General features: G+C 50.2%; 1 protein-coding gene across 4 annotated transcripts in view; it reads right to left on the bottom strand.

Annotated features, from left to right (window-relative positions):
* The window catches only part of LOC147622166 (protein ENHANCED DISEASE RESISTANCE 2-like), a 90,368-nt gene that overhangs the window by 41,725 nt on the left and 21,508 nt on the right, over positions 1-27,135 (bottom strand). For all 4 annotated transcript variants that reach the window (XR_015269657.1, XR_015269658.1, XM_086823266.1 and 1 more), the window contains exons 6-8: positions 8,576-8,634; positions 8,312-8,410; positions 8,172-8,209 (exon numbers count right to left, since the gene is read on the bottom strand). Coding sequence is in view for 2 of the 4 variants with exons in the window: in XM_086823266.1 (XP_086679392.1) it covers positions 8,172-8,209; positions 8,312-8,410; positions 8,576-8,634 (196 nt within the window). In the remaining 2 variants the exon portion in view is untranslated. The remainder of the gene's footprint in view (positions 1-8,171; positions 8,210-8,311; positions 8,411-8,575; positions 8,635-27,135) is intronic.

Below are 27,135 nucleotides of genomic sequence, written 5' to 3'. Positions count from 1 at the left end.
AGGCGATACGGGAACTTGCTCGGGGGTTCCGAGCCTGGGAGGAGGTCAATCTTGTGATCCTCCGGTCTGGACGGGGGGAGCTGGGGAGGGAGACTGTCCCGAAGAAAAATCTTCTGGAACTTTTCATGGAGAACCGAGTAGTTCTCGGAAGCACTGGCCACCGTCTGGGCTGTCTGGATGTAAATCATCGCACACTGTGCGCCTTTCCTGACTGCTCGCTTAGCCTGCAAGTGGCTTATGAGCAGAAAGTTTGGAATACCTGGCTCACACTTAATGGTCACCGGGGTGTTTGACACATTCCGATCAATCTAGAACGTGTGCTTGTCCCACTTGACATCAGGAAGAAACTTGTGAAACAACTGGATACCCAAAATTATGTCTGCTCCTACCAGAGGGGCAACCATAAAGTCACGCACAAACTCTATGCCCTGAATTACTAACTTAGCACCTAGAGCTTCATACTTGACGCTCGTTGTCATACCTGTGCTAAAACCCTCAACCTGTTTGTCCACCGGAGTCAGCTCGAAACGGGCACGCCTAGCGGCCTGTTCCGTGACCACATCCTCTGTGCTGCCGCTGTCAAACAAGACGACGACTCTCTGGCCACCTATGTAGCCAAAGGACTTGAGCAATTCGTTGCGCTCATACTCCTGGTCATGGGCGCCCTTCTGCTTATCTTCGAGCTCCCGGCTAATAATTGCTCCAACGGAAGCACCGGGGGTTGAAGAATTAGGGGTAGCCGCTGGGGTCTGTGTGGGAGCAGTGCTCACCACGGAAGCTGTGGAGGCGGCGGCGGCCTTTGGAGGCTTCTTCGGACAATCCCGAGAAGTATGTCCTTTTGTGTGACAAAAGCAACATCTACCCTCCTTCCTGTACTGAGAAAGCTCCTCAGCACTCAACTTGCCACCTGTCTTGCCTGCCTCCGCTTTCTGGTCTGGAGTAAGCTTAGACGCATTGTTCGAGTTCTTGGAGCCAGAGGCTCCCGGGCTTTGTCCTGGGGAAGACCCCGTCTGGTTCTGGCTTTTGCCCCCCGAGGCGTTAGCCTTGGGAGAAGCCGGCTGGGAAGTCTTGGGCTTGCCACCATTGTGTTTCATTTCTGCACTCTGCGCAAGCGAGAGTGCGTCCTCAAAGGTGGCTGGCCTAAACATACGCACCTCCCATTGGATTTGCGTGTCCAGGCCGTACAAAAACTTCCCTTTCTTGTCCGCATCAGATAAGCCTAATTGTAGACACAAGGTCGAAATTTTATTGGCAAACTGAAGGACTGGTTGCGCGTTCTGACGCGCTCCCCTGAACTCGTCTTCGAGTCGCTCAAGGTAGTGGGGCGGTAGAAACCGCTGCTTAAGGTCGCGGACGAACTCGTCCCACACATAAGCTGCCATACCTGCTCTGGTGTGGGCATGAGCCCACTGAGTCCACCACGGAATGGCCTCACCTTCCAAGTACCAACTAGCTAAGATCACTTTGTCAGTATCTGTTTTCCTAACTGCGGCAAAGTAAGCTTCAAATTGATGTAACCATGAATACAGAGTAGTGGGATCGAGTTTACCATTATACTTACTGAAATTCATTTTCTCGGGAAAATGATTCGAGGACGCCGCCGGTGTCAATCTGGCGTCCAAAGCTCTGAGGTAACGCTCGTGTTCCACTCGTCGCATGACGTCGTCTTCTCGTTGTCGAATCTCCAATGCACGCATCTGCATCTCAAGCAAGGAGCTTGGCTGCGGCTGTTACCCCGCGAGAGGGTCCCTGTGACGAGGATCTGGTATCTGGGATACGGAAGGAGAGGGAGGAGGAGATGGAAAACGCGACGCTGGAGAGCGAGCACGCTCCTCCAGAGCCAAAATCCGCGCCTTCTGCTCATCCAACTTGGTTGTCTGGTCTGCGATTGCTCGCATCATCTGCTGGAACATATCTGTTACACTCAAGCCGGGTGCCCTAGCTGGGCTGCCTGGTGCACTCTGGTCCCATGGTTCTGGTTCTCTCTCGTCGCCGAAACTCGCCATAGCGGGAAAATGCAGTTCCTTTCCGGAACGCAATCTGACCATCCACTATCTGTGTGGGAGACTTCCGGAGGCTTCTGGAGGCTAAAAACCAACCGTCCTTCGAGGGACAAGAATCACTCCGAAAGGGGTAGTCCACCGGCGTCTAAAAACCAACCACACGAGCGAAAAAATTTTCTGGTTTTCTTTGCTGAATCTTTGTCCTTGAAGTGAGCTCTGATACCACTGTAATATGCGGAAGCTTCGGAGAAGGATCGGTACTTCAAAACTCAGAAAACAGCACTCTTTTCGCGACAGAATTAACGCACAAACTGAAAGACGATGTGCAGAAAAATAGAGAGAGAAGGGGGAGATGGAGAGGACACAGTATTGGGTCCCAATTACCCTCTGTAGGGCCCCCACCACGGATGGTGTATTTGCTTTATTAGAATGATGTAAAATCTGAAAACAAATACAAAGTACTTGACCTTTTCTTGGCTGGAAAACCTGCCCTTGACCTTCAGTCCTTCACCCCTTTGCTTTAGCAAGTTCTTGGCTGTCCTCGCCCTTGTTTGCTTGGAGCACTTGGTGAATTATGAGATACTTTCAATGATTTCTTGGCTGGGCTTTTATACCTCCTTTTGCATCCAGTCGGCCAGCTTCAGGAAGCTCCACGACTGGGTCTTATTTAAATAAATGCTTTCACACTTAATTAAATGCTGTCCAGCCTGCGCATGCTTTCTGGGACAGCTCCTGGCTGCTGGGCATGCTGCGCAGAGGTGTGGGACTGCCCCTACACCTGGCCTGACCTGCTGGGTAGGGTTTCAAACCCTGTCGGCTGCCTGTCCAGCAGCCCTAGGGCTGGCCGTCAGCCCTTCCAGCCCATGCCTTGGCTGGTGGGCAAAGCTTGGGCCCTCCTGGCCCCTTGGGGGTGGTTCTACACCTCCCCCATGCCCATACTAAGAGTGCAAGTGCAAATCTTCGCACTGGGGTAGCCCTATGGGCTGGCCCCATCTCTACATGCAAACCTACATGCCTACAAAGGCCTGGCATCCAGTTGCAAACCAGATACACAGAACATCTGACATCATTCCAGAGGGAGACTCACAGCGCGGACTGGCACTGCTTCATGTGCAGGACGGTGCACACCTGACCTTGGACTCATGTGCAGGACAATGCACATCTGACCTCGGACGACTGAGATGGATCGCTGGCTGACTCGTCCCGGACTGGGCTCACATGGGACCAGTTCACCATCCCCGGTCCTGCACCTTCTGTACAGAAATGTCTACATGGCATCCAAGTGCGGGATGCACGTGACAAAGATTGCTGTATTTTCTTTCAGTTTTGCACATCATTCTAATAAAGCAAATACACCATCCGTGGTGGGGGCCCTACAGAGGGTAATTGGGACCCAATACTGTGTCCTCTCCCATCTCTCTCTCTCTCTCTCTATTTTCTGCACTTCTCCTTTCAAGTGTTGTGTGTTAATTTCCGTCGCGAAAAGAGTGAGTTTTGAAGTTACCGATCTTTCTCCGAAGCTTCCGCATATTACAATGGTATCAGAGCCTACTTCAAGTACAATAATTCAGCAAAGAAAACCAGAAAATTTTTCTCGCTCGTGTGGTTGGTTTTTAGACGCCGGTGGACTACCCCTTTCGGAGTGACTCCTGTCCCTCGAAGGACGGTTGGTTTTTAGCCTCCGGAAGTCTCCCACACAGATAGTGGATGGTCAGATTGCGTTCCGGAAAGGAATTGCATTTTCCTACTATGGCGAGCTTCGGCGACGAGAGAGACCTAGAACCATGGGACCAGAGTGCACCAGGCAGCCCAGCTAGGGCACCCAGCTTGAGTGTCATAGACATGTTCCAGCAGATGATGCGAGCACTCGCGCAGAACAGACAGCAAAGTTGGATGAGCAGAAGGCGCGGATCTTGGCTCTGGAGGAGCGTACCCGCTCTCCAGCGTCGCGTTCATATTTCTGGACGACATACTCATATTTTCAGCTACAGTTGAGCAGCATGACATTGATGTGGAGAAAGTCCTTAAGTTGCTGGAAAGCAACGAGCTCTATGTCAATGAAAATAAGTCAGAATTTTATCTATTCCAGGTGCATTACTTGGGATATATAATTAGTGCTGAAGGCATTCGACTTAATCCGGCTAAAGTGGCCGAGATTGTTAACTGGGAAGTACCTCAGACAGCTTATGACATTAGATCATTTGTGGGTATATGCCAGGCATATTCCACCCACATCGACAAGTTTTCGGATCTCTCGGCACATCTCACCGATGAGATCCGATCTGCTAAAGGGAGTGAACCGATCTGCTAAAGGGAGTGAAAACAAGAAGGCAAAAGATTCGAATGACTCCACGAGCACTCATCTTTGGCCAATAGTATTGCCGTTCTAATTTCTCCAGAGTCGAATTCATGCCCCTGTGACCACCTGTAATGGCGTCATGGGCATCATGGAGAAGAGCTGCCCGGAATGACTTCATGACACATAGTCGGCCTTTGTAGAAAAGCCAACCATCGCGTATCAGAAAATTTTATGGTCCTGTGGCATCCAATGCCTGTTCCTACCGAATTCCTCGAAATCTGCGTACGTGTGCTTCATGTCCTCTAGTCCTGTACCAACAAGGTCAAGTCTAGTGGTCAGAATCGTAGACACTTGTCCCTTCCTGCTCAAAGCATCGGCCACTGGATTGGCCTTTCCTGGAAGGTACTCAATCATACCACCGAACTGTTGGAATATCCGACTCCAGCGGTGTTGTCGATCACTCCACTGTGCACTTGGCATCGTTTGAATCCAGCGCAATGCCTGATGTTCAGTGCAAACCTCGAAGTCACGGCCATACAGGAAATGTTTCCAATGTTTCAAGGCCTGTATCACTGCTAGGAGTTCACGATCATAGACTGAATAGTTCAATGCAAACCTCAAAGTCACGGCCATACAGGAAATGTTTCCAATGTTTCCAATGTTTCAAGGCCTGTATCACTGCTAGGAGTTCACGATCATAGACTGAATAGTTCTTCTCGGCGGGCAGTAACTTACGAGACATGTAAGCTACTGGATGACCATTCTGTTGTAAAACACCTCCAATTGCGATGTTACTCGCATCGGTGGTCACTTGAAATGGTTCGTCCCACGAGGCAAGTGCTAAACAAGGTGCTTCTGATAAAGCCACCTTGAGGTTCTGGAATGCCTCCAATTCAGGGAGAAACACGCTCCTGTGAAAGTAACTCCCAAGTAGACATATGACTTGACGTACTCAACCGGCTTCCCTCGGAAAGTGAACTGAGGCTCTGATCTCCTCACCCATGCCTGTGTGGTGTTAACCACCATAACCTTGGTTTTCCCAAGGTTCACTGTCAGATCTCTATCCGCACAGAAAGCCTGTAATGCATCCAGGTGTCTCTGTAATCCCTCCGGAGAGTCTGAGATTAGAACAATATCATCAGCATATAACAAGATGGGTCTCAACACCCCTGCCAAGCATGCCCCTGGGCCTCCCAATCTGTCTACATAATCAGAGACCGCATCAATGTACAGTCCAAAGAGGGTGGGCAATAGCGGGCCTCCCTGCTTCACCCCTATCGTGCTGGTCACCATATCGGATAGTCCGCCTAGAGCTCGGACTCTGCGTGTCACAGACTCATACAAAGCATATTTCCCCCACTGCATATCATCGGGTACCTCAATGTCATGCAATTTGTGCATAAGCCTGGCACGTGGTACGGTATCGAAGGCTTTGCGCAAGTCCACAAAGCAGCAGTATATCCTTCTCTTCTGTGCCCTGCCATCTTCAATAAGTGCCCAAAGTGTCAGTATGTGATCCAAGGTAGTAAATCCTCTCCTGAAGCCAGCCTGTCCATGTGCTCGATGACCATGCCTGTCTACCAAGCGGCTCAGCTCCGACTCCAATATAGAGCCATATAGTTTCGCCAAGTAATGACCAATCATGATCGTCCTGTAGTTGCCAAATTAATGGATCGTCCTTAGAGAGAGAGAGAGAGAGAGAGAGAGAGAGAGAGAGAGAGAAATGAAATGAAATGAAATGAAATGAAATGATATATTAACGTCTCTAAGAGGCCATAATGGCCTATGAGACCAAAACTGAGAGTACATCTGAAGTTGGTGTCTCATCAAAGAGAACAAGACTAAAAAGTACAATAAACTGATTGTCCTACAGTTATAAGAACAGAACTCCAAGACTCCGAGATGATACTGAGAAGAAAATACTGGAAAATACTAGAAAATGTATATCAAGTAGATCCATGTATGCTGATCAGTTGAAGTGTTGCCCTCTCCTTAGATCAAGTATCTCCACCATGGGGCTGTCTAGAATGGAGAGGTCGTAGAAGCGAGGTAGGCGCCTCCGATGCCGAGCAATAATGCCTTTGATCTGGCGATGGTGAGGATGTCGTGGTCAGGATCCTTGTGGGCGTGGCCGACGAGCACGACATAAGATAACTGCTCTATCAGTGGTGACTCCCTGGGAGTGTGGTCGATGCTGTGATGGCCCAATGGAGGAGGTATCAGGAGGTGTGTGGGCTGGGTTGCTAGTGTTGGTGCCGAAGAAATCTATCAGGGTCCTCTGTCTAGGTACATCATGGCTCGGCCTCCTGTCTGCCAAGAGGGTCTCTCTATGTCTCCTGAGCTCAAGTAGAAACAATCCCAGGCATCTCTAATCCTCAAACTCCATGACCCTGCGTAACGGCCCAAAACCCTCTCGGAAGAGGCAGTGATATCTCCCTCGGATCTCATAATAGACTGTACATCGGCAAATGTAGTGTTCCTCTGTCTCTACCTCCTGGTAGCATAGCTAACAAATGCGGTCATCCACGATCTGATGCACATATCGCCCTGTCTCAATCCGCAGCTGGTGTGATGAGGTCCGGATCTGTCCAATGGCACAACGTATCCCATGTGATAGGTGTACATCCATGTACGCCGGGCGGGTGATAAAATCATCCGGTGAGAGGTGTAGAAAATGGCTCTTGTAATGAGTCATTTTTGTGCCCAAGGGCTCAAGGGGGCTAGTCCATGTCCTCTCTGTGTCCACTCTGATGATATCCATCCTGATCACGCGGTTTTGCTCTAAGCGGGTGAGATCCAAAAATGGACAATCCAGACTGTACTGAAAGGGTGGTAGTGCCTCTATCCGCAAACCATGTAGGTCAAACCATGATCTCATCTGAGCGTACCAACAATGAGTATCTCCATGCTGCCAACTGTATGGATGAGGTCAATGCCAAACGGGAGTACCTCTGCTGAGGGAGCTCCCATAGCCGCTGTAAAAAGGTAACTACCTGGAATAGGGCCTCGGTTACTACTGGTGGGGCACCCAGCTCAGCCCGAACAATCTCATGTGGTACTGATGATTTGCTCCGAAAATTTAATGGAGAGAGAGAGAGAGAGAGAGAGAGAGAGAGAGAGAGGGAGAGAGAGGAAGTATTTATTAATGAAAAATTCATGTTATTTCCCAAATTTAACAAAAGATAAAGTGTGATATTGACTCTCCCACGAGAGTCTACTCACAAAACTTGAAATCATCAACTCTATCATGCAGAGCATAGACTAAGTTGTATGACATTCTCACTCACGTCATCGGAGCCCACCAACAGTAGGTGAAGGTTCGTGCATAAAAATAAGTCACCTTGATAGACAAATCTTCGTAGATAAACCATCAATAGAATTTCTCACTTCTTTGGAGGTGACCGGCAGACCCATCCATGATGAAGGCTACAACTAAAAAATGTGTATGCACGCATACACACAAAGTCACACTCGCAATTGGGGTAGGTGGTTGGGCAGATTGGACCGCTTTAGATAAAAAGGATTGAGATAGACCAGCTAACTGCAGCTTGGATGAAGAATCCATATGTCCCCTAATACAGCAAATATATATACATATATATAGGAATAAAGGTTCATGTTATTTCCCAAATATAACAAAAAACCAAAGTGTGATTTTAAGTCATGGAAGTCTACTCACTGAGCTTCAAATCATGAATAGCATAGACTGCATGCTATGACATCCAAGCTCACATCTTCACCACCCAAAGTAGGTGCAAGTTCGTGCATAAAGATACATCACCTTAATAGGCAAACCTTGATAGATAACCATAACATGTCAAAAACCTTAACTTTTCAATGCACAAAATGAAAGAGATTTGGAAGCTTACTGCAAAATCATCTGATATCTCTTCAAAGATTCGCAATCCTGTGACATACATAGAATCCAAACTGTGAAAGCACTCCTTAACTGATGTGACTGTAAACTTCAAAACAACAAGATCATGATGTATAATACTGGAGAAGTCACCATTCTGGCATCGCACCAAGCGCCAATGCTTTCTGTTAGTAGCATTTATTTCTGGTAATGACGGATAGGAAAACTTTGTGTCTGCGTCACTGCTCATGTCTGTAAATAAACCAGGAATAAGTGGCAAACCATACCAAACCAATGCCCCACTGTTCATCACGCCTCCCTAGATAGTGACAATCACAGTTTTCTAAGAATTGAGACTACAACATTCCTGCATAATCCTGTTCTTCATTTACAAAACAATTTTTTTTTCATTCATACCACTGATCTTGGCTTGCCCAAGAGTCAAAAGCTTTTCATCCTCTGCTGTTGTGAGACCCCTTCAAACATACTAGTCACAGATTAACTCTCTCTCTCTCTCTCTCTCTCTCTCTCTCTACATGTATGATATACTACACCCCACCATCTCCACTGGGTGGAATTAGTAGTATACCACCTATCATGATTGTACATCTATAGCATGCTGGACAGTGACTGCATAGTGAGCTGCATATGACTAAGATTAGCTTTTCATTTCAGTTTTCCTTTCCATGATACTCGGGACATGGACTTCTTGTATACAGATTTGTCTCATAGGCCAATCTGGCCTTCCGTAGACGTTAATATATCTTTCCTTTTCTTTTCTTTTCTCTCTCTCTCTCTCTCTCTCTCTCTCTCTCTCTCATGAGATATGCCATGGACATTATTGTATCACTTTGGTCTCATAGGCCCATTGGGTCTTTGGTAGACGCTTAATATCTCTCTCTTCCATACCACCACTCCGAGGGCCAATCCACCCATCATACCTGGACCACAGGCTAGTGCAGGAGCTCGGCCGAGAGGTGTGACACTCGATAGAGCCACTTAGTTATGCAGAGCTCGAGGCCCCAGACCCCATGGCCCTCACCCATGGCCACGCCACCACAGGAGGATCCGGGCCATCATCTCCCATCATCGTAGGACCTTCTCACGCCAGCTCAGTTTTACCACCTTGAGCACCATGTCACAGCGGCCCATGAGGGATGTTCTAGGGTGATATGAGAGCTCTCTGCTCATGTACCTAGATCAGATTTTATAGTTCTAGATTTTTGTTATCTTTCTTTATTACTATTTTGTACCCAAGATGATGTACCTCATGGATATGATGTAACCTTTTGGTCTCATTGACTTCGCTAAATAAGGGATTGGGGCTTCTCTTAACTGTAATGGTTCACTATGGGTGCAGCTTGGATGACTGGAGCATGTTATGGTGGGGAGAGACATCATACTTCTGACAGAGACACATCAGAGCCCAGAGAGAGGGCTACCTCGAGTAGAGGGATTCTAGTGGGAGTCAGCATACAGGAGGACCACACGCCAGGGTACCTCGAGAGGGTCGGGGGGAGTAGCAGTTCTATTCAGACGGGAGCTACAGGGGAGACTGAGAGTGGTAGCACAGGATCTTAGAGTTTCATCACACCGATTGGAGATTGAGACTAGCAGAGCAGCACGGATCCCCCGAGAGGAGAGGATATGTAGATTGTGCAGAGAGGTAGCCCAGAGAGAGGGCTACCTCGAGTAGAGGGATTCCAGTGGGAGTCAGCATACAGGAGGACCACACGCCAGGGTACCTCGAGTGGGTCGGGGGGAGTAGCAGTTCTATTCAGACGAGAGCTACAGGGGAGACTGAGAGTGGTAGCACAGGATCTTAGAGTTTCATCACACCGATTGGAGATTGAGACTAGCAGAGCAGCACGGATCCCCTGAGAGGAGAGGGTATGCAGATTGTGCAGAGAGGAGGTGGAGAGTGAGGAGCATTATGTATGCAGATGCCGAGCATATACAGCCATCAGAGAGAGATATCCCATTTTATTCAGAGAGCCACATTCCCTACGCCAAATCTTTGAGGCAACAGACCAGCGCATACTGGGGAGATTCATTCTAGACATACAGCGCCACAGAGAGACATCATTACACGCTCGGACAGCTCCAAAGGGGGGACGACAGACACAGATTACTACATTTTTTCAGAGATCCATTCCACTCCCAGCCCCTACACAGCAGGGAATTACTCTCCAGAGAGCAAAGACACTCAGAACCCGCACAGGAGATAGAGGACACCTGGCTTTCAGACACCACGCCTATACCAGAGAGAGATGAGAGAGATCAGAGCTCAGTTTCACAGAGAGGGTGCGGAGCGACTGGCTCGCTTCAGAGCACACCCAGGCATGTTCTTCAGGGAGCTGTGGACACCCCCTTCATTGATGTATACCATTTTATACCCCCAGTATGGTACAGGATGAAGCTAGCTAGGTTGCATATCATGATTGTATACTCCATGCATATAGCTTTGCATTCTCCTAGTAGTAGAGCTCCATCCCCTCCACCACTTATTGTACTTATTGCACACCCAGATTCAGCTTTTTAGTTCAGTACTTTTTCATTTTGTTGGGATGATAGAGGATACCCCATACAGGTACACCGATTTGTCTCATAGGCCAAGTTCGGTCTTTTGGAAGACGTTAATAAAATCTTTCTTTCTTTCTTTCTCTCTTTCTCTTCCGAGAGGGTTTTGGGCCGTTACGCAGGGTCATGGAGTTTGAGGATCAAAGATGCCTGGGTGTTCCTACTTGGGCTCAAGAGACACAGAGATGGATAGGTGGAAGGCAGACATGGCAACTCAGCTAAGCAAGATGCAGGAGGAAATGGTCCAAATGTTGGACACAAAAACCAGCCACCACACCTCACTAATCACGGAGCTGGAGGCCCAAGTCGCCACCCTTAAAGTGGAAAATGAGACCTTGAGGGTACGTAGTCAATTCGAAGGAGGAGAAATTCAACTATCCCTCAATGATGAGCTGAATACACTTAGAGAGCAAATGAAGACCCTCCAGGAACAAGAGGAGAAGAAGGCAAATGAGGCAACCACATGGGCCAAGGTGATTAAGAAGACACAGAAACAAGTTGAAGAAGCGGGCAGCTAGATTGAGGTTGCCAAGAAGCAACAGAACCCACCATCATCCCCATGTTGGTCATGTCCACTCCTGGCTAGTTCAGGTGTGAAACCAACTTACTCACGGGCACTTTTTCCCTGTGACTGGACATAGGTTTTTTCCCCGTGTGAACACACTTATGTGTGTTGGGCACTTTGCCCTAGGTCTTTTAGTACTCACTTGTACTTTATTTCATATCATTATTGAGTACATCTTTTCCGGCACTCACGTTTCTCTGTGCTTGAGGTTGTGTGTGTGTGTGTCTGTGTGCAGGCTAGCTTCCCTCCTACCCAACATTGGTATCAGAGCTTGGTTAGGGTTAGCATTAGGCTTTGCCCCCTGCTGCCCGTCAGAGCTTGAGCCTATTGCACACATCTGGGGATTAGGGTTTTGCTGCATTAGGGTTAGGGTTAGGGTTTTGCCTTCAGCCACCCTGCCGCCGCCGCTCTGTCCGTACTGTACTGCCCTACCGCCGCCCTCAGCTGCACCACGCCGCCGCCGTCGACTGTACCTGCGCCGCCACCGCCGATTGTACCTGCGCCGCCACCGCCTTGCCCCAAATCTGGCACCATTTGCCTGTGCGTCGTCACCCCAGATTTGCTGATCTAGTTTGCCCAGCCCCAGATCAGCGCCACCCCGCCCCAGATCTGGCGCCGACTCTGTCCAGCGCCGCCCCAGATCTAACGTCCTAGTGCCCTCTAGGAAACCCCAATCGACTCTATCATATGCCTTCTCAAAATCAAGAAGCATCACGACCAAGTCACCGAGAAATCTAGCTCGGGTCGTTGCCTCCCAGAAGGTGAAAATGTTGTCAAGGATACTGCGCTCCTTGACGAATTTTGTCTGGGTAGCATGAATCATCTCCCCAAGGAAGGGCTGGATCCTCAAACTCAAGGCCTTTGCTAAGACCTTGTAGGCAGTATTGAGGATCGTAATAGGCCTCCAATGCCGAATATCATCTGACACTCCCTCCCCCTTGGGGATAAGAAAGATCAAGCCCTCTGAAAAGCTCTGCGGCATCACCCCAGTGTCCAAAACATACTGAAAGCCCCTGCGGAGGCCGAGCCCCAAAAGGTCCCAATAGCGCATAAAAAAGGCAGGCGTCAATCCGTCCTCCCCAGGGCAACTATGGCGCGGAAGGACCCTCAAAGCCTCAACAAGCTCATCCTCTGAAAGGGGCTCACCCAAAACTGTGCGCATATGGTCTGTGACCCTCCTCTGCACATGGGCCCACACAGTCTGTCTGCAAGCATCACGTGCCTCCGTGGCTGGCTCCGGTGAAAGCAAGTCTCTATAGAACTCAGTGGCAATGGCTCTAATCTCCTCCGGCTCAGTGGCTAAAGATCCGTCCTGCCTCCTGAGCTGGCGTATTCCTACTCGAGCATGGCGGGGTCCGGTAATCTCAAAAAACTTCCCAGTCACTCTATCACCAAGCTGCGTCCACTGAGAGGCCTGGCGATGATAGTAGAACTCATGTCTCTGCTCCTCTGTCTCTCTAACCTCCTGGCGTGCCTGGCTCAACTGGTTTGCCACCCACTCACATGTAGGCAGCTGCTCCTGAAGACACTAGAGCGAAGCAAGGCTACGTCTCAAGCGACGCTCCCGCTCTCATGTCTGTCCCAACCGTGTCAAGGCTGTAGCATGCAAAAAAGAGCTAAGCTCAACGAGTCCCTGGGCGCACTCGCCTGCTGCATCCAGGTTAGAGCTCTGGCTATCATGCCATATCCTCTCAATGTCCTCAGAAAGACTGGGATCTGTAAGTATCCTCTCTGGGATCCTCAACTGCAAGCTGGTCTCCCGTGTCCTCTCCTCAAGTGTCAAAATAACTGGCGCATGGTCTGAAAAAGAGGTGCCAGCGAGAATGCCAACGGAGCCACCACGCTCCCCGAACCTGTCGCCCACATAGAAGCGATCAATCCGTGATAGATTAGTCCCTCCCTGCCGGCGTTTCGACCGAGAAAAACTAAGACTATCCTGAGAGCGGGAGAAAGCCTCATGCTGCCATGCATCAGTGATCCGCAGTGTCATACAAAATCGCTCCCAAGCTGCAAGCTCCGTGCCGTGCACTGTAACATGACTACCTCCCACCCTATCGGCCGGGTCCTCAAGCATGTTGAAGTCTCCCCCGACACACCAATGTGCGGCCTCGGACAATGCATCTGTAACAAGGGTCCAGAAATCTGCTCTAGCACTAGCATGGTTGGGCGCATAGACATTGAGCACACCAAAGTGCTCATTGTGCATCCTCAGAATAACATACTGTGCTCTACCAGGCACAATGACCCCGCGATCCACAATGGCCTGCCCCCATACATCTGCAATGACCATACATACTCCTCCCTGCCCACCCAAAGGGCCAAAACCTGCAGACCAAAATGTGTCCCATCTACCAGGCATCACTGAACCATATCTCCGAATCCTACTCACTCAAATGGTGCTCCTGCATCATCAGAATATCAATACTGCCCCCAACCAGGCATCTCTGAAGCTCCTGCCTCAAGCAACCACGATAACGTACATAGTGTGCGCCGCCAAGGCCCTGTACATTCCATGAGATGATCCTCATGGATGACCTGCTGAGGTGGAGGCTGTCTCAGCCATACGGCGGGCCTTCGCAAGCGGCTTGGATGGAGAGTAGTCCCCATCCGAGCGGCTACGAATCTGCCCACCCGGTGTGCTACAAGAGTCTCAGACCAGACGCCAGTGGCTGTGTCCCATGGCGACTGCCTCCCGCTCAGAGAGAGCAACCTCATGTATGCATACATAGCCAGGGTCGCGTGCTAGGTCTGCCACTATGCGAACCACCAAATGTTGAGTCCCGGAGGCATTCGCACTCCCGGTATCAAAGAAATGTGCCAACTCCCAGAGTCGGCCTATCACGTCTGTCATCTCCAGATCGCTCACATGGTGAGAAAACTCAACTGCCTGAGTCTTCAAAATACTAAGAGCAAGATCCAGAGTCCACTCCCGGTCACTAGTGCCGCAGAGAGGGAAGGAGAAGGCCACCGCTGAATCAAGTGCCTCCTCCCCTCGAGCCGGGAGTATCACCACATGAACTCTGATGGGTGCTGGCTCATGGGGGCCCTCCGCTCCAAAGAGGCGTGTGAAGGAGTAGTCGAAAGCCTCCGAGCGCTGTCTAGTGTCGAGACTACTCAGCCGACTGCAGATAGAGGATATCCGTGAAGCACGAATCGGCATGGTAGGTCTCCTCTGCGGTGCTCGAGCAAGGTCGGTGCTCAGTGCCCGCCGGACTGCAGGTGAGTACCAGGGTACTGCCAATGCCTCCCGGGAAGCTGAAGCGAGCGGAGGGGGAGGAGGGGGGGGAGAAGGGGGTGGGGAAGGAGCCGCTGAGAAAGCGGGAGCGGGAACGAGAGGAGGCGAAGGTGGAAGCGAGGCAAGAGGGGGGGACGGGGGAGGGGAAGGGGAAGGGGAAGGGGAAGGGGAAGGGGAAGGGGAAGGGGGAGGGAGGGGTGGGGGCGAGGGGGGGGTGTTGGCATCTCCTGATCCGCAGTTTGCTCTGGGATCTCCTCTTGGAGGGGAGCAAAGCTGTTCCTCACGGGAACCCAGTGATGCTGAGGTTGTGGCTGCTGCTGCGTCGGTCTCTGGGCATCGGTCTCTGGGCATGCTGCGGTGTCTGTCTCCCTCTACGGCACCCATGTCCAGGCTGCCAATCCGAGGTCTCTGTGGGCTGAGCAGGTGTCCCGGAGGCTGCCTGCCGAGCCACATCTGTGGGCAGGCCATCGATGGTCTGCTGCTGCGGTGAGGGTCGGGGTCTCCTGCGAGGGCAGGCCTTGGCCAGGTGGCCGACCTGCCTACATATGAAACACTGGTTCGGGAGCCCCGAAAACTCCACTCTCTGATTGATCCATCCCCCCCCTATCCTAGGTAACTGAATGACCTTCGGAAGGGAGGAGATGTCAGGAACCAAAACTCTGACCGAAGGCAGGCTAGAAGCTCTAGCCACCACTGAAGCTGCTGTGGGGCCAGTCTCAAGCACCGAGCCCACCAATGATCCTATCCTAGAAAGGAGCGGAAGGTACTCGCGGGCGGAGTCTAGGAAAGCAAACTGTGACATGGAATACGCACTCTCCCTGCTCGGCCGCTGCTGGGTCGAAACCATGCGAGAGGGGGAGGTGCGAGCAGGCGGGGAAGGCAGTCACAAGGGTGGGGAGGGGGGGTGCGAGCAGGCGACTCGAGCAGGGGTGGAGGCGACAGCTTCAGCGAGCAGAGCACGGTCACACCCAATCAGGGGACCTTGTTCAAACAGTTTTGCCCAACTTGCCTGACTCTTATCAGGCATTTGGCACCACTTTGCGGTTGTCGGCTGGCAATGCACCTAATGCGGTCACTTTTGACAACCTTGTGACTCTCTTGCTCAGTGAAGAGCAATCTCGTTCCAACAAGAACAACATGATGTCTGCTGAGTCAGCAATGGCTCCTCCTTTTCGTGGGAATAGATCTCGGCCTAAACCTAGCCCATCGAATCCTCCCAAGACAGAGGACAAGCCTGAAAAGAAAAAGCGTTGTAACTATTGCAGGAAAACAGGGCACACCATAGAGGAATGCAAGAAGCATATTGAGAGTGAAAAAAAGACGAAGTTGGCATCTTCTTCCACAGGTGCAGATCAGGCCAATTTGGCTACACATGTGTCAGCCTTGACACTTACATCTTCATTGCCTGCAGAGATGTCTTCTGATGCCATTGCTTTTGATGACTATGCTTTATAGTCTGTACTCCATGGTATGCATTGTCTGGCGATGCATTTCAGGGGGGGATTCTACTTGCCCACATGCAGTTGGTGATGCCTCATGGTCACTTATGCTTGTTGACCCTTATGCTGGTCTATGCTAGACGCTTTCTCTTGTGTGATGTCTACTGGAGATGCCTTTTATGCTGTTTTCCCTTGCAGCGGGATTGTTTCTACAGTGTTGACATTGCGCAAGTGATCTTTCGACGTCTCACATGGAGAAAGAAGAGAGCCTACCTAGCCAGGCTCGAGCAGGAGCTACACCAGCTATTTCTTGGAAGGGACTATAAGGAGGCCTGGAGGATCTTCTAGGATCATCACCTTTCGACTCCGATTACTTCACCCAGCACCTGGCACACCTATGCCACCTCTCTCTACCATGCCCCCGAGCAGCCACCTCTCCCCCATCCACCCGAACCTCCTCCCCCACACTCTTCCTTCTTTCACCTCAGCATGGTGAGAGATGCTATTGACAGGATGCAGACTGGGAGAGCACAGGATCATGATGGACTCCTTACCGAGCATTTCTCCCATACTAGGGACACACTAACCCCTTTACTGGTTCACATGTTTAACAGGGCTTTATGTGAGGGCTTCCCCGTTAGCTGGTCATCGAATACTATTGTACCTATCTTGAAAGCAGGTGACCCCATGGACCCCAACAACTACAGGACTATCATGATTGGTCACACCTTGACCAAGATTTACGGTTCGATTTTGGAGAATGAGCTTAGTAGATGGTCCGAGGAGCAGAGACTCAGAGCACCAGGGCAAGCAGGCTTCAGGAGAGGGCACTCCAACTAGATCGTATCTTTACACTACGGGGGATCATTGAGGAGGGGAGAGCTCACGGGCATCGGATATACTGCTGCTTTGTGGATTTCCGCAAAGCTTTTGATACCGCCCCATGGGCCAGACTGATGAGAAGGCTGCAAGATATGGGAGTGCCAGCAGAGATGCTGTGGGGGATCATTACACTCTATGAGTCGGTCACAGGCAGAGTACGGGCTCCAGGAGGTGACTCAGAGATCATACAGAGCACTATCGGGGTGAAGCAGGGCTGCCCCTTGTCTCCTACTCTATTTGGTCTATACATTGACAAGATCTCGGATTACATAGACAGACAGGGAGGACCGGAGCACATTTGGCAGAAGTCTTGATACCGATCCTCTTGTATACGGATGATATTGTTCTTATTTCTGATTCACCAAAGGGGCTACAGAGGCATTTGGATGCATTACGGGCCTTTTGCGAGGACCGGGACCTCACTGTGAACCTTGGAAAGACCAAGGTCATGATCTTTAACACCTCCTCATGATGGATAAGTAGATCTGCAGTACAGTGGAGAGCCTGTGGAGTATGTTACCTCATATGTATACCTTGGCATCACTCTTGGTGGACCTCAGTTCTCGATGCGGAAGGCGGCCAAAGCTAGATTGATGAGGGGATATGCAGCCCTTGGCTCGCTAGAGAGGCAATGTTCACAGATACAGTTTCAAGAGCCAAGGACGAAGCTGTGGCTATTTGATACTCTAGTTACACCTGCACTACTGTATGGTGCCACCATCTGGGGTCCCAGCTTATACCACAGGAGGAGAGAGAGGAGAGAGCCGGCCGAGACAAATACAGAGGAGGTATATGATGGGTGGAAGCCGATGCAGAGGCCCCTAGTGGCGATGATCTCGCGCATGATTAGGAGTAAGCCATCAGTGCCACATGAGATTGTGCGGGCAGAGATGGGAGCTGCACCAATAGTGACACATGCTCTATTCCAAACAGTGACATATTGGCACAAGCTATGGGAGCTTCCACTTGATAGATACCCCCGGCTAGCCCTGGAGTCCTCGAGACAATTGACACTTGAGGGAGATACAGAGTGTTGGTATGCACAGGTAGGCACTTGGTTTTGCATGCACGGTATGCAGATGGAGGCACTCCCCCCGGCACAGCATAGAGGCCCAGTCATTTGCTCTCACCCGCACAGAGCGGAACAGGGTTATCGGGAAGGACATTGTCAAAGTGGATACTCAGAGGACATGGAATTCACCTAGTCATCCACTGGGGATGAAGATGGCCTTCTACAGAGATCACCTCCTATGCCTGACAAAGGATGGGTTCATCATCTGCCCACACTACATCCTATCCTTTGGGGTGAGATGTGCGATTGGCCAGATCCGCACCTCGTCCCACCAGCTGAGAGTGGAGACTGCCAGATACGAGCCTAGGGCGACCGCACCAAAGGACAGGATATGCCAGCTCTGTCACACAGAGCCCGAGACAGAGGATCATTACATGTGCCGATGCCCTATATACTATGAGATTGAGGGCAGGTTCCATTGCCTCTTCCGAGCTGGGTTTGGACCACTTTCCAGGATCATGGACTTCCCGGATCAGAGATGCCTGGGACTTTTTCTTCTAGAGATCTGTAGACACACGGAGTCCTTAGTGAGATCCAGATCAGCTGTACTTGCTCAAGGACGAGCACAGAGAGCTCTCACCGACTTCTTCCATACCAGCACTCTGAGGGCCGATCCACCCATCATACCCAAACCACAGGCTAGTGCAGGAGCTTGACCGAGAGGTGTGACACTCGACAGAGCCACTGAGTTATGCTGCAGAGCTCGATGCCCTAGACCCCATGGCCCTCGCCCACGACCATGCCACCACAAGAGGATCCGGGCCATCATCTCCCATCATCGCACGACCTTCTCTCGCCAACTCAGTTTTACCACCTTGAGCACCATGTCACAGCGGCCCATGAGGGATGTATTTGTTAGAAGTCATCTCCTATCTATTTTTATACACCAGGGCTACTCTTGTGGGTGTGCCTGCCCTGTATAGATGTTTTATCATTTTTCCTCACTCCCCGTATTTTTCCACGCGGCTACCAAGTGGCTACGCTTGGTATAGGCGGGCTACCAGGCGGGTGTCCAGGCAGCTGCGCAAGAGCTATAGGCGGCGTGTTGTCACCAATTGGCCGACCATTTGGTCCATCTCCAGTTTTTGTGTCTCGTTCACTTGAGGCCAGGCCAGCGTCTCATGTGACGAGGCCAGTATTTTTGCTTGACATGGACGGGAGCCAGACTGGTGCCACCCGTGTGTTAGCAAGAAGGTGTCATATGGACGGGAACCAGACTGGTGCCACCCGTGTATGACCTGGACTGTGTTCTATCCATGGGATTGTCACGCCATGGAAGAGCCAGTATTCGTGCCCTGTCTTGCCTATGGGACTGTCACTCCATAGGGAGGCTCGTGCCTGCAACTGTGTTTTACCTATGGGACTGTCACTCCATAGGAAGACCGAGATTTATGTTTTATGTCGTGCCATTTTTGTGCCGACAGATATTTTGTACTTGTTCCATGAACGGGAGGTATGTCCATGATACTATTTGCACATGCACTCATGTTTTGCATGTTTGAAACTATTTTCGCATGACTTGTATTTTTGTGTTTGCCTGTTTGACACGTCACTTCCTGAGCGGGGACGCCTGCCAGTGAGTCGTGAAGTTTGCTCTGTCTTCTGACGAGTTTTGTTGCGTGTGAACAGGTGGTAAGTGTATTGCACATGTTGGTTTAATACTTTATTCTCTAACCTTTCATTTTATAAGGTTATATGTTCACATTCACTTATAAGTGGGCACCCACTTAGGGGCCAAGGTGGGGAGCCACACTTGACTTGTGTGTGTGTGGGGGTGGGTGCATGGTCACCTACCCACACCACCATGGAACTGGCCGCCCACATGCAAACATGGGGAGCCAGCCAACTCTAGTCGTGCAACTCCCTCTCCAACCTTTACAAAAAGGAGCCACCACCTCTTAACGTAAAAAGGAGCGAACATCTCCTCCGCTTCAGGCTGTACGCTTCATCCTTCAGTCTGCTCCTCCTCGAGGCACCCAGGCAACTGCTGAACTGGCTGCGCATGTTCTCCCAGGCGGCTGCTGAACTGGCTGCGCATGTACTCCCAGGCGGCTACTGAACAGGTTGCATTTCTGCAACCCCTTAGGCTGCTTCTGTCCTGCAGACGGCTGTACCCTCTGCCGGTAGCTGCACCATCTGCTGGTGGCTGCGCTGGTTATCCAGTGGGCTCCCCACTACACATCAGGCAGCTGCGCAGGCTGCAGCCAGGTATTATATCTCCTACAGGCGCTGCTCCTTCTGTCTACTGCTGCAGGCGCCTCCATCTGTTCTCAACAAGGCGGCTGTGTGCTCATCTTCAGCAGCGGTTCTCCTACAGCTAGGCGGCCAGCGGCTGTGCTCTGCAAACAAGCGGCCACTTCTCCATCTTCTACAGGCTGCTCATCCTCTCCATAGGCGGCTACGCCTTCTCCTCCTCCACTGCAGGCGGCTGTGTCTTGTCCTGCACAGCAGATGGTGGAACTCCTTTGCAGGCGATTGCGCCTCTTTTCCATAGGTGGCATCTCCCATCTTCAAGTGGCTACACCTTCAACACAGGTAGCTCCTTCCCCTTCTCTTCAAGAGGTTGCTGTGTCTTGGTGTCCTCCATTCATGGCTGCACACAGACAGATACATCTGGGTATTGGTTTTCCATCTACAAGTAAGTGAATTTTCAGATTTAAGTAAAGTACTTTGTGATAAATCTGATAAGGAATTCTCCCTACGGCTAACACCCGTTCGGTGCCGGGTAGTCCAAGCTCTTGGAGAACCACGGTCCAAAGGTGCTGAGATCGGGAGAGCCAGGCGTTAGTACGGGAGTGCCTGTTTGTGCATGGTCCTGGAACACCAGTGGGGCGCTCTCCGCGGAGTCCAGTGAAGGCACAGGACCATAGAGACTGGACCACTCAAGTGGTCGCTCTGCTTCGAACATCTACTTCGAGCCTTTTGTTTGGTACTATATTCATTTGTACATGGACATCATCTGGTTCTTGGAACCCATGGAGCATTGTATTTGTTAAATACTCCCAATAATATATTATATATTGAGGGGGGGGTCGGCCCGTCCCGGCCCCAGTGCTGGTGTCCATTTTTCTCATTCCATTTCATTTCAATTTCAAGTTGTTATTAAGTTGTCCATTTTCAAATTGTGATATTAAGTTGTACTATTACGCGTGTGGGTGTCCAACGGAGTCTATTCCCACTTGACGGGATCGATTTCATTGGTATCAGAGCACGGTTGTTTCCCTCTTCCTAGTGGGGAAACGAACCTGTGTATTGGACACCCCGCTTCTAGTACACTTAACACAACGGACAGCCAAGGCAACCCTTTTGGAAGTGCCTAATTCGAGGGGTCCATCTAGTGTCTCTCGTGGTTTTGATGCTCTGCAAGGAAGACACAAGCCCCTTGAAAGGGTAAATGATAGTGAATCAAAGGGTCAACTGTCTCAAGGAAAGACAGTCATGCTAGAAGAAGAGCCTGATGCAATGAGGGCTGAAATGGAACATATGAGAAAGCTTTTGCAGGCACAAGAGCAAGAGTTAAAATTTTTGCATGAAGATCCCCATGTGCAAAGTGCCATTGAAGCTAGGAAAGCTGATGCAATGGTAGATGTAGCTTTTGAGTCCATGGCACGGGAAGTGGACAAGAAGCCAAGGGAGTTGGCACTTGCCTACCTCCTCCACAAAGGTGACATCAAAGAGGGGGACAACGGAGAGCTGAAATTCAGAAATCCACCTCGCTTGAAGCATGGAGATCCCGTATCTCAAAGGTTGAGGTCTTTTATGCAAAAGGAAGAGGTGACAGTCACCTCTCGTCATGCATCTTCCCCACAAGGCACAAAGCCTGACAGGTATATGTATGCTAGTGCTCATGGAGGGCATGAAGGTCACATGCATTCAAGACATGTATCCCATGGTAGGGGTGATAGGTCTGCAACTAGAAGAGCTTTGCCCACTGAATTGTCTCATGGAGAGACATTGCCTTATGCAAGAAAGGCACATGCATCTGATTCTCAAGTTCGTGGAGCACATGCCACCGTGCTTCATGAAACTTCTATGATGGCCCATGGAGCCCATGCAGATAGGGCTGCCCCATTGGATAAGGGGAAAAGAAAAAGAGAATACTATGAGCCTCATGCCAGGAAGCTCAAGGAATTTAAAGCAGGTGACAAATCTGTTAAGTTTGATGTTTTTCATGGAGAGCATGATGCTTCCAAAGTGTTAGCATTTGTGGCACAGTTTGACATTGCTTTTAGCGATGAGGACTTCATTGAGAAGTCAAAAGTACGCCATGCTAGCATGTTTTTGAAAGGGACCGCTGCTCATTGGTGGATCACTAAAAAGATCACCAAGGACCCCATTTGTACCTGGGAGGAATTTAAGGACCGATTCTATGCTCAGTTTTTGCCACCAAATGCGGAGCAAACTCTCACCCAAAAGTGGGACAGACTTGAGCAAAGAGATAATGAAAGCGTGCAACAGTATGTCAACAAGTTCTGGAAAGTGTTGCTGGAGGTAACTCCTTTTATGCAAATCACGGAGGATGAACGAAAGAGAAAGTTTCGCTCAAGACTGCAGCCAGCATATCGTTCGGGCATTGAATTGCACCCGAAACATACTTTGCAACAGCTCACAGCTTCTGCTCTTGCTACGGAGCAATTGGTGCTCAAAATTAAGCAGGATCAAGGCGGTTCAAAGGGGAAAGACAAGGCTGTCCCAAATCTGCAAAAAGGTGGACAGCCACATAAAAAGAACTTCCGGGAGACCCACAAGGGTGGTAAAGCTGAAAATACCACATCTAAAGATCAGGGCCCAAAATTAAGCAGGATCAAGGCGGTTCAAAGGGGAAAGACAAGGCTGTCTCAAATCTGCAAAAAGGTGGACAGTCACATAAAAAGAACTTCCGGGAGACCCACACGGGTGGTAAAGCTGAAAATACCACATCTAAAGATCAGGGCCCAAAGAAAAACAAATTCGGCTTGACCCCAGAGCAAAGAGAGCAATATGCCAAGGAGGGAAAATGCTTTTCTTGTGGTAGCAAAGACCACATGTTTCGACAATGCCCTGACCGCAAACCAAAGCATGAGGACAAGCAGACCAAGGCTAATGTACATGCAGTTCCTGATGTGCAAGGAAATACAAATCATGATGCAAAAGAGCGAATGGTATGCAAGGCTTGGGGACAAATCAAGGATTAGCCCGCCCTATTCATGTTTGATGACTGTGCAACCGATAACTTCATCTCTATGCAAACGAAAGCTGCATTGGGTATTGAGGTTGAGAACATGGGACCTCAGATTGAAGCCGCAGCTGCATTTGTTGGTAAAGAGGTGCAAGTTACCCCATTGATAGGGAAGTTGCGCATACATATCCAGGGCTACCTTGATAATGAACATTTCTTAGTTGCACCACTAAATGGATGTGATGTATTGTTGGGCAAGCCATGGCATCATAGGCTTGAGCCCCGCAAAGAGTACAAGACCAATATGATTTCTTTTATGCATAAAGGCCGCATGCATTTCATTAATGCTGGCAAAGAAGGGGATTCCATCCCACTTGTATCACACATCCAAATTAATAAAGCAATGAAAAAGAGTCTTTCTGCGTACTTGGTTTTTGTTCGTGATAGCATTGTACCAAGTCATCAAAATGTGGATGCTATGACTAATGATAGGCTGAATTTTCTTCATGCATTCAATGACTGTTTTGCTGATTCATTGCCAGGTGAATTACCTCCCCAAACGCCCGAAGATCATCGCATAGATCTTGTGCCAGGTAGTTCTCCTCCTAACAAACCCGCATACCGAGTGAGTGCTGCACAACAAGAAGAGATCATGAAGCAGGTAAATGAGCTTTTAGATAAAGGTTTGGTTCAGCCCAGTTCCTCACCTTATTGCTCTCCTGTATTTCTTGTTCAAAAGAAGGACGGCTCATTCCGCATGTGTGTGGACTATAGAGCTTTAAATAAGCTTACCATCAAGAACAGATTCCCAATTCCGCGTATTGATGACATTTTGGATAAGCTTGATGGTTCGGCTTGCTTCAGCCGACTTGATTTGAAGAGTGGTTATCACCAAATACGAGTGGTACCACAAGATGTCCATAAAACTGCATTCAGGACAGCCTTTGGATTATATGAATTTTTGGTAATGCCTTTTGGTCTCACCAATGCTCCTGCCACACGTTTAATCGTATGATGGATAGGATATTCCGACCCCATCGCAAATTCACAGGAGTATTCTTTGATGATATCTTGGTTTTCTCCATCTCCAGTTTTTGTGTCTCGTTCACTTGAGGCCAGGCCAGTGTCTCATGTAAAGAGGCCAGTATTTTTGCTTGACATGGACGGGAGCCAGACTGGTGCCACCCGTGTATGACCTGGACTGTGTTCTATCCATGGGATTGTCACGCCATGGAAGAGCCAGTATTCGTGCCCCGTCTTGCCTATGGGACTGTCACTCCATAGGGAGGCTCGTGCCTGGAACTGTGTTTTACCTATGGGACTGTCACTCCATAGGAAGACCGCGATTTATGTTTTATGTCGTGCCATTTTTGTGCCGACAGATATTTTGTACTTGTTCCATGAACGGGAGGTATGTCCATGATACTATTTGCACATGCACTCATGTTTTGCATGTTTGAAACTATTTTCGCATGACTTGTATTTTTGTGTTTGCCTGTTTGACGTGTCACTTACTAAGCGGGGACGCCTGCCAGTGAGTCGTGAAGTTTGCTCTGTCTTCTGACGAGTTTTGTTGCGTGTGAACAGGTGGTAAGTATATTGCACATGTTGGTTTAATACTTTATTCTCTAACCTTTCATTTTATAAGGTTATATGTTCACATTCACTTAAAAGTGGGCACCCACTTAGGGGCCAAGGTGGGGAGCCACACTTGACTTGTGTGTGTATGGGGGTGTACCCACACCACCATGGAACTAGCCGCCACCATGCAAACATGGGGAGCCAGCCAACTCTAGTCGTGTAACTCCCTCTCCAACCTTTACAAAAAGGAGCCACCACCTCTAACGTAAAAAGGAGCGAACATCTCCTCCGCTTCAGGCTGTACGCTTCATCCTTCAGTTTGCTCCTCCTCGAGGCACCCAGGCAACTGCTGAACTGGCTGCGCATGTTCTCCCACCAAGCAGCTGCTGAACTGGCTGCGCATGTTCTCCCACCAGGCAGCTGCTGAACTGGCTGCGCATGTACTCCCAGGCGGCTACTGAACAAGTTGCGTTTCTGCAACCCCTTAGGCTGCTTCTGTCCTACAAACGGCTGTACCCTCTGCCGGCAGCTGCACCATCTGCTAGTGGCTGCGCTGGTTATCCAGTGGGCTGCCCACTACACAGCAGGCAGCTGCACAGGCTGCAGCCAGGTATTATATCTCCTACAGGCGCTGCTCCTTCAGTCTACTACAGGCTGTTCTCGACAAGGTGGCTGTGTGCTCATCTCCAGCAGCGGTGCTCCTACAGCTAGGCGGCCAGCGGCTGTGCTCTGCAAACAAGCGGCCACTTCTCCATCTTCTACAGGTTGCTCATCCTCTCCATAGGCGGCTACGCCTTCTCCTCCTCCACTACAGGCGGCTGTGTCTTGTCCTAGACAGCAGATGGTGGAACTCCTTTGCAGGCGATTGCGGCTCTTTTCCATAGGTGGCATCTCCCATCTTCCAGTGGCTACACCTTCAACACAGGCAGCTCCTTCCCCTTCTCTTCAAGAGGTTGCTCCACTCATGGCTGCACACAGACAGATACATCTGGGTATTGGTTTTCCATCTACAAGTAAGTGAATTTTCAGATTTAAGTAAAGTACTTTGTGATAAATCTGATAAGGAATTCTCCCTACGGCTAACACCCGTTCGGTGCCGGGTAGTCCAAGCTCTTGGAGAACCACGGTCCAAAGGTGCTGAGATCGGGAGAGCCAGGCATTAGTACGGGAGCGCCTGTTTGTGCGTGGTGCTGGAACACCAGTGGGGCGCTCTCCGCGGAGTCCAGTGAAGGCACAGGACCGTAGAGACTGGACCACTCAAGTGGTCGCTCTCCTTCGAACATCTACTTCGAGCCTTTTGTTTGGTACTGTATTCATTTGTACATGGACATCATTTGGTTCTTGGAACCCATGGAGCATTGTATTTGTTAAATACTCCCAATAATATATTATATATTGAGGGGGGGGTCGGCCCGTTCCGGCCCCAGTGTTGGTGTCCATTTTTCTCATTCCATTTCATTTCGATTTCAAGTTATTATTAAGTTGTCCATTTTCAAATTGTGATATTAAGTTGTGCTATTACGCGTGTGGGTGTCCAACGGAGTCTATTCCCACTTGATGGGATCGGTTTCACGTGTACTGCTGTGCAAGGGCCACGACAGGTGCTGCTCCACATGGGCCAGAGCAGGTGTTGCTGCGCACATAGGGCTCCAGGCGGCTACGACTGTTGCTGCGCACATAGGGCTCCAGGCGGCTACGGCTGCTGCTGTGCACATAGGGCTCCAGGCGGCGGCTGCTGCTGCAACACAAGGGCTCCAGGCGGTGACTGCTGCACAAGGGCTACAGGCAAGCGACCAGGCGACTACACCTATGGGCTGCTGCCAGTCGGGCAATCAGGCAGGCTTCTGGTGGGAGGCCTCACGTATGGAAGACCAGGCAGCAACGAGAGGCCAAGCGGGAGTCAGACGGGAGACTCACTATAGCCAGCCGGGCAGTCGGGCGGGTGCAGGCGGCTGCATGTGTGGAAGCAGCCCAGCACGGGTCTCTCTCTATCTCTCTTGAAGAAGGCGAGCTGAAGGAGGCACCGAGGGGCTAACAGCCAAGGGGTCTCTCTCTCTCTCTCTCTCTTCGCAACAAGCAGGTTTTGTTTACGAGATTAGGATGCAGAGGATCAAGCTACATATGCACAGGATGATGTTCTTGGAAGAGATCTGTGTTGCTCTTCGTCCTGGAGGGGAAGAGGATTCGACAAGTTGTACTTTGTACTCAAACTTTAATCAAGTAAAGAAATACCGCAAGGGGCCCCACTGCGTTTTGGGGCCAATCGGTGTCCTTGTACTATTTGCAAGAGCACTCTAGCTCCCCTGTTTGTTTCTTTTTCCAGGTTCTCATGGGTGATGAAGTGTTTTATGTGCGAGTGTTTGTTTCACCGCCCGTCAGATTTCTTAAGGCTGGTTTCATGAGGTCCATTGCTAATTGTGCACAATCCTCTCTTTTGTTGATCCCATCCAGAAGGGGACAGTGGA

Source organism: Cibotium barometz, chromosome 29, assembly GCF_041138505.1.
Source record: "Cibotium barometz isolate CiBa-2024 chromosome 29, ASM4113850v1, whole genome shotgun sequence".
Taxonomy (NCBI): Eukaryota; Viridiplantae; Streptophyta; class Polypodiopsida; order Cyatheales; family Cibotiaceae; genus Cibotium; species Cibotium barometz.
Note: the sequence above shows the minus strand (reverse complement) of the source record. Positions and strands in the feature narration are given on the sequence as shown.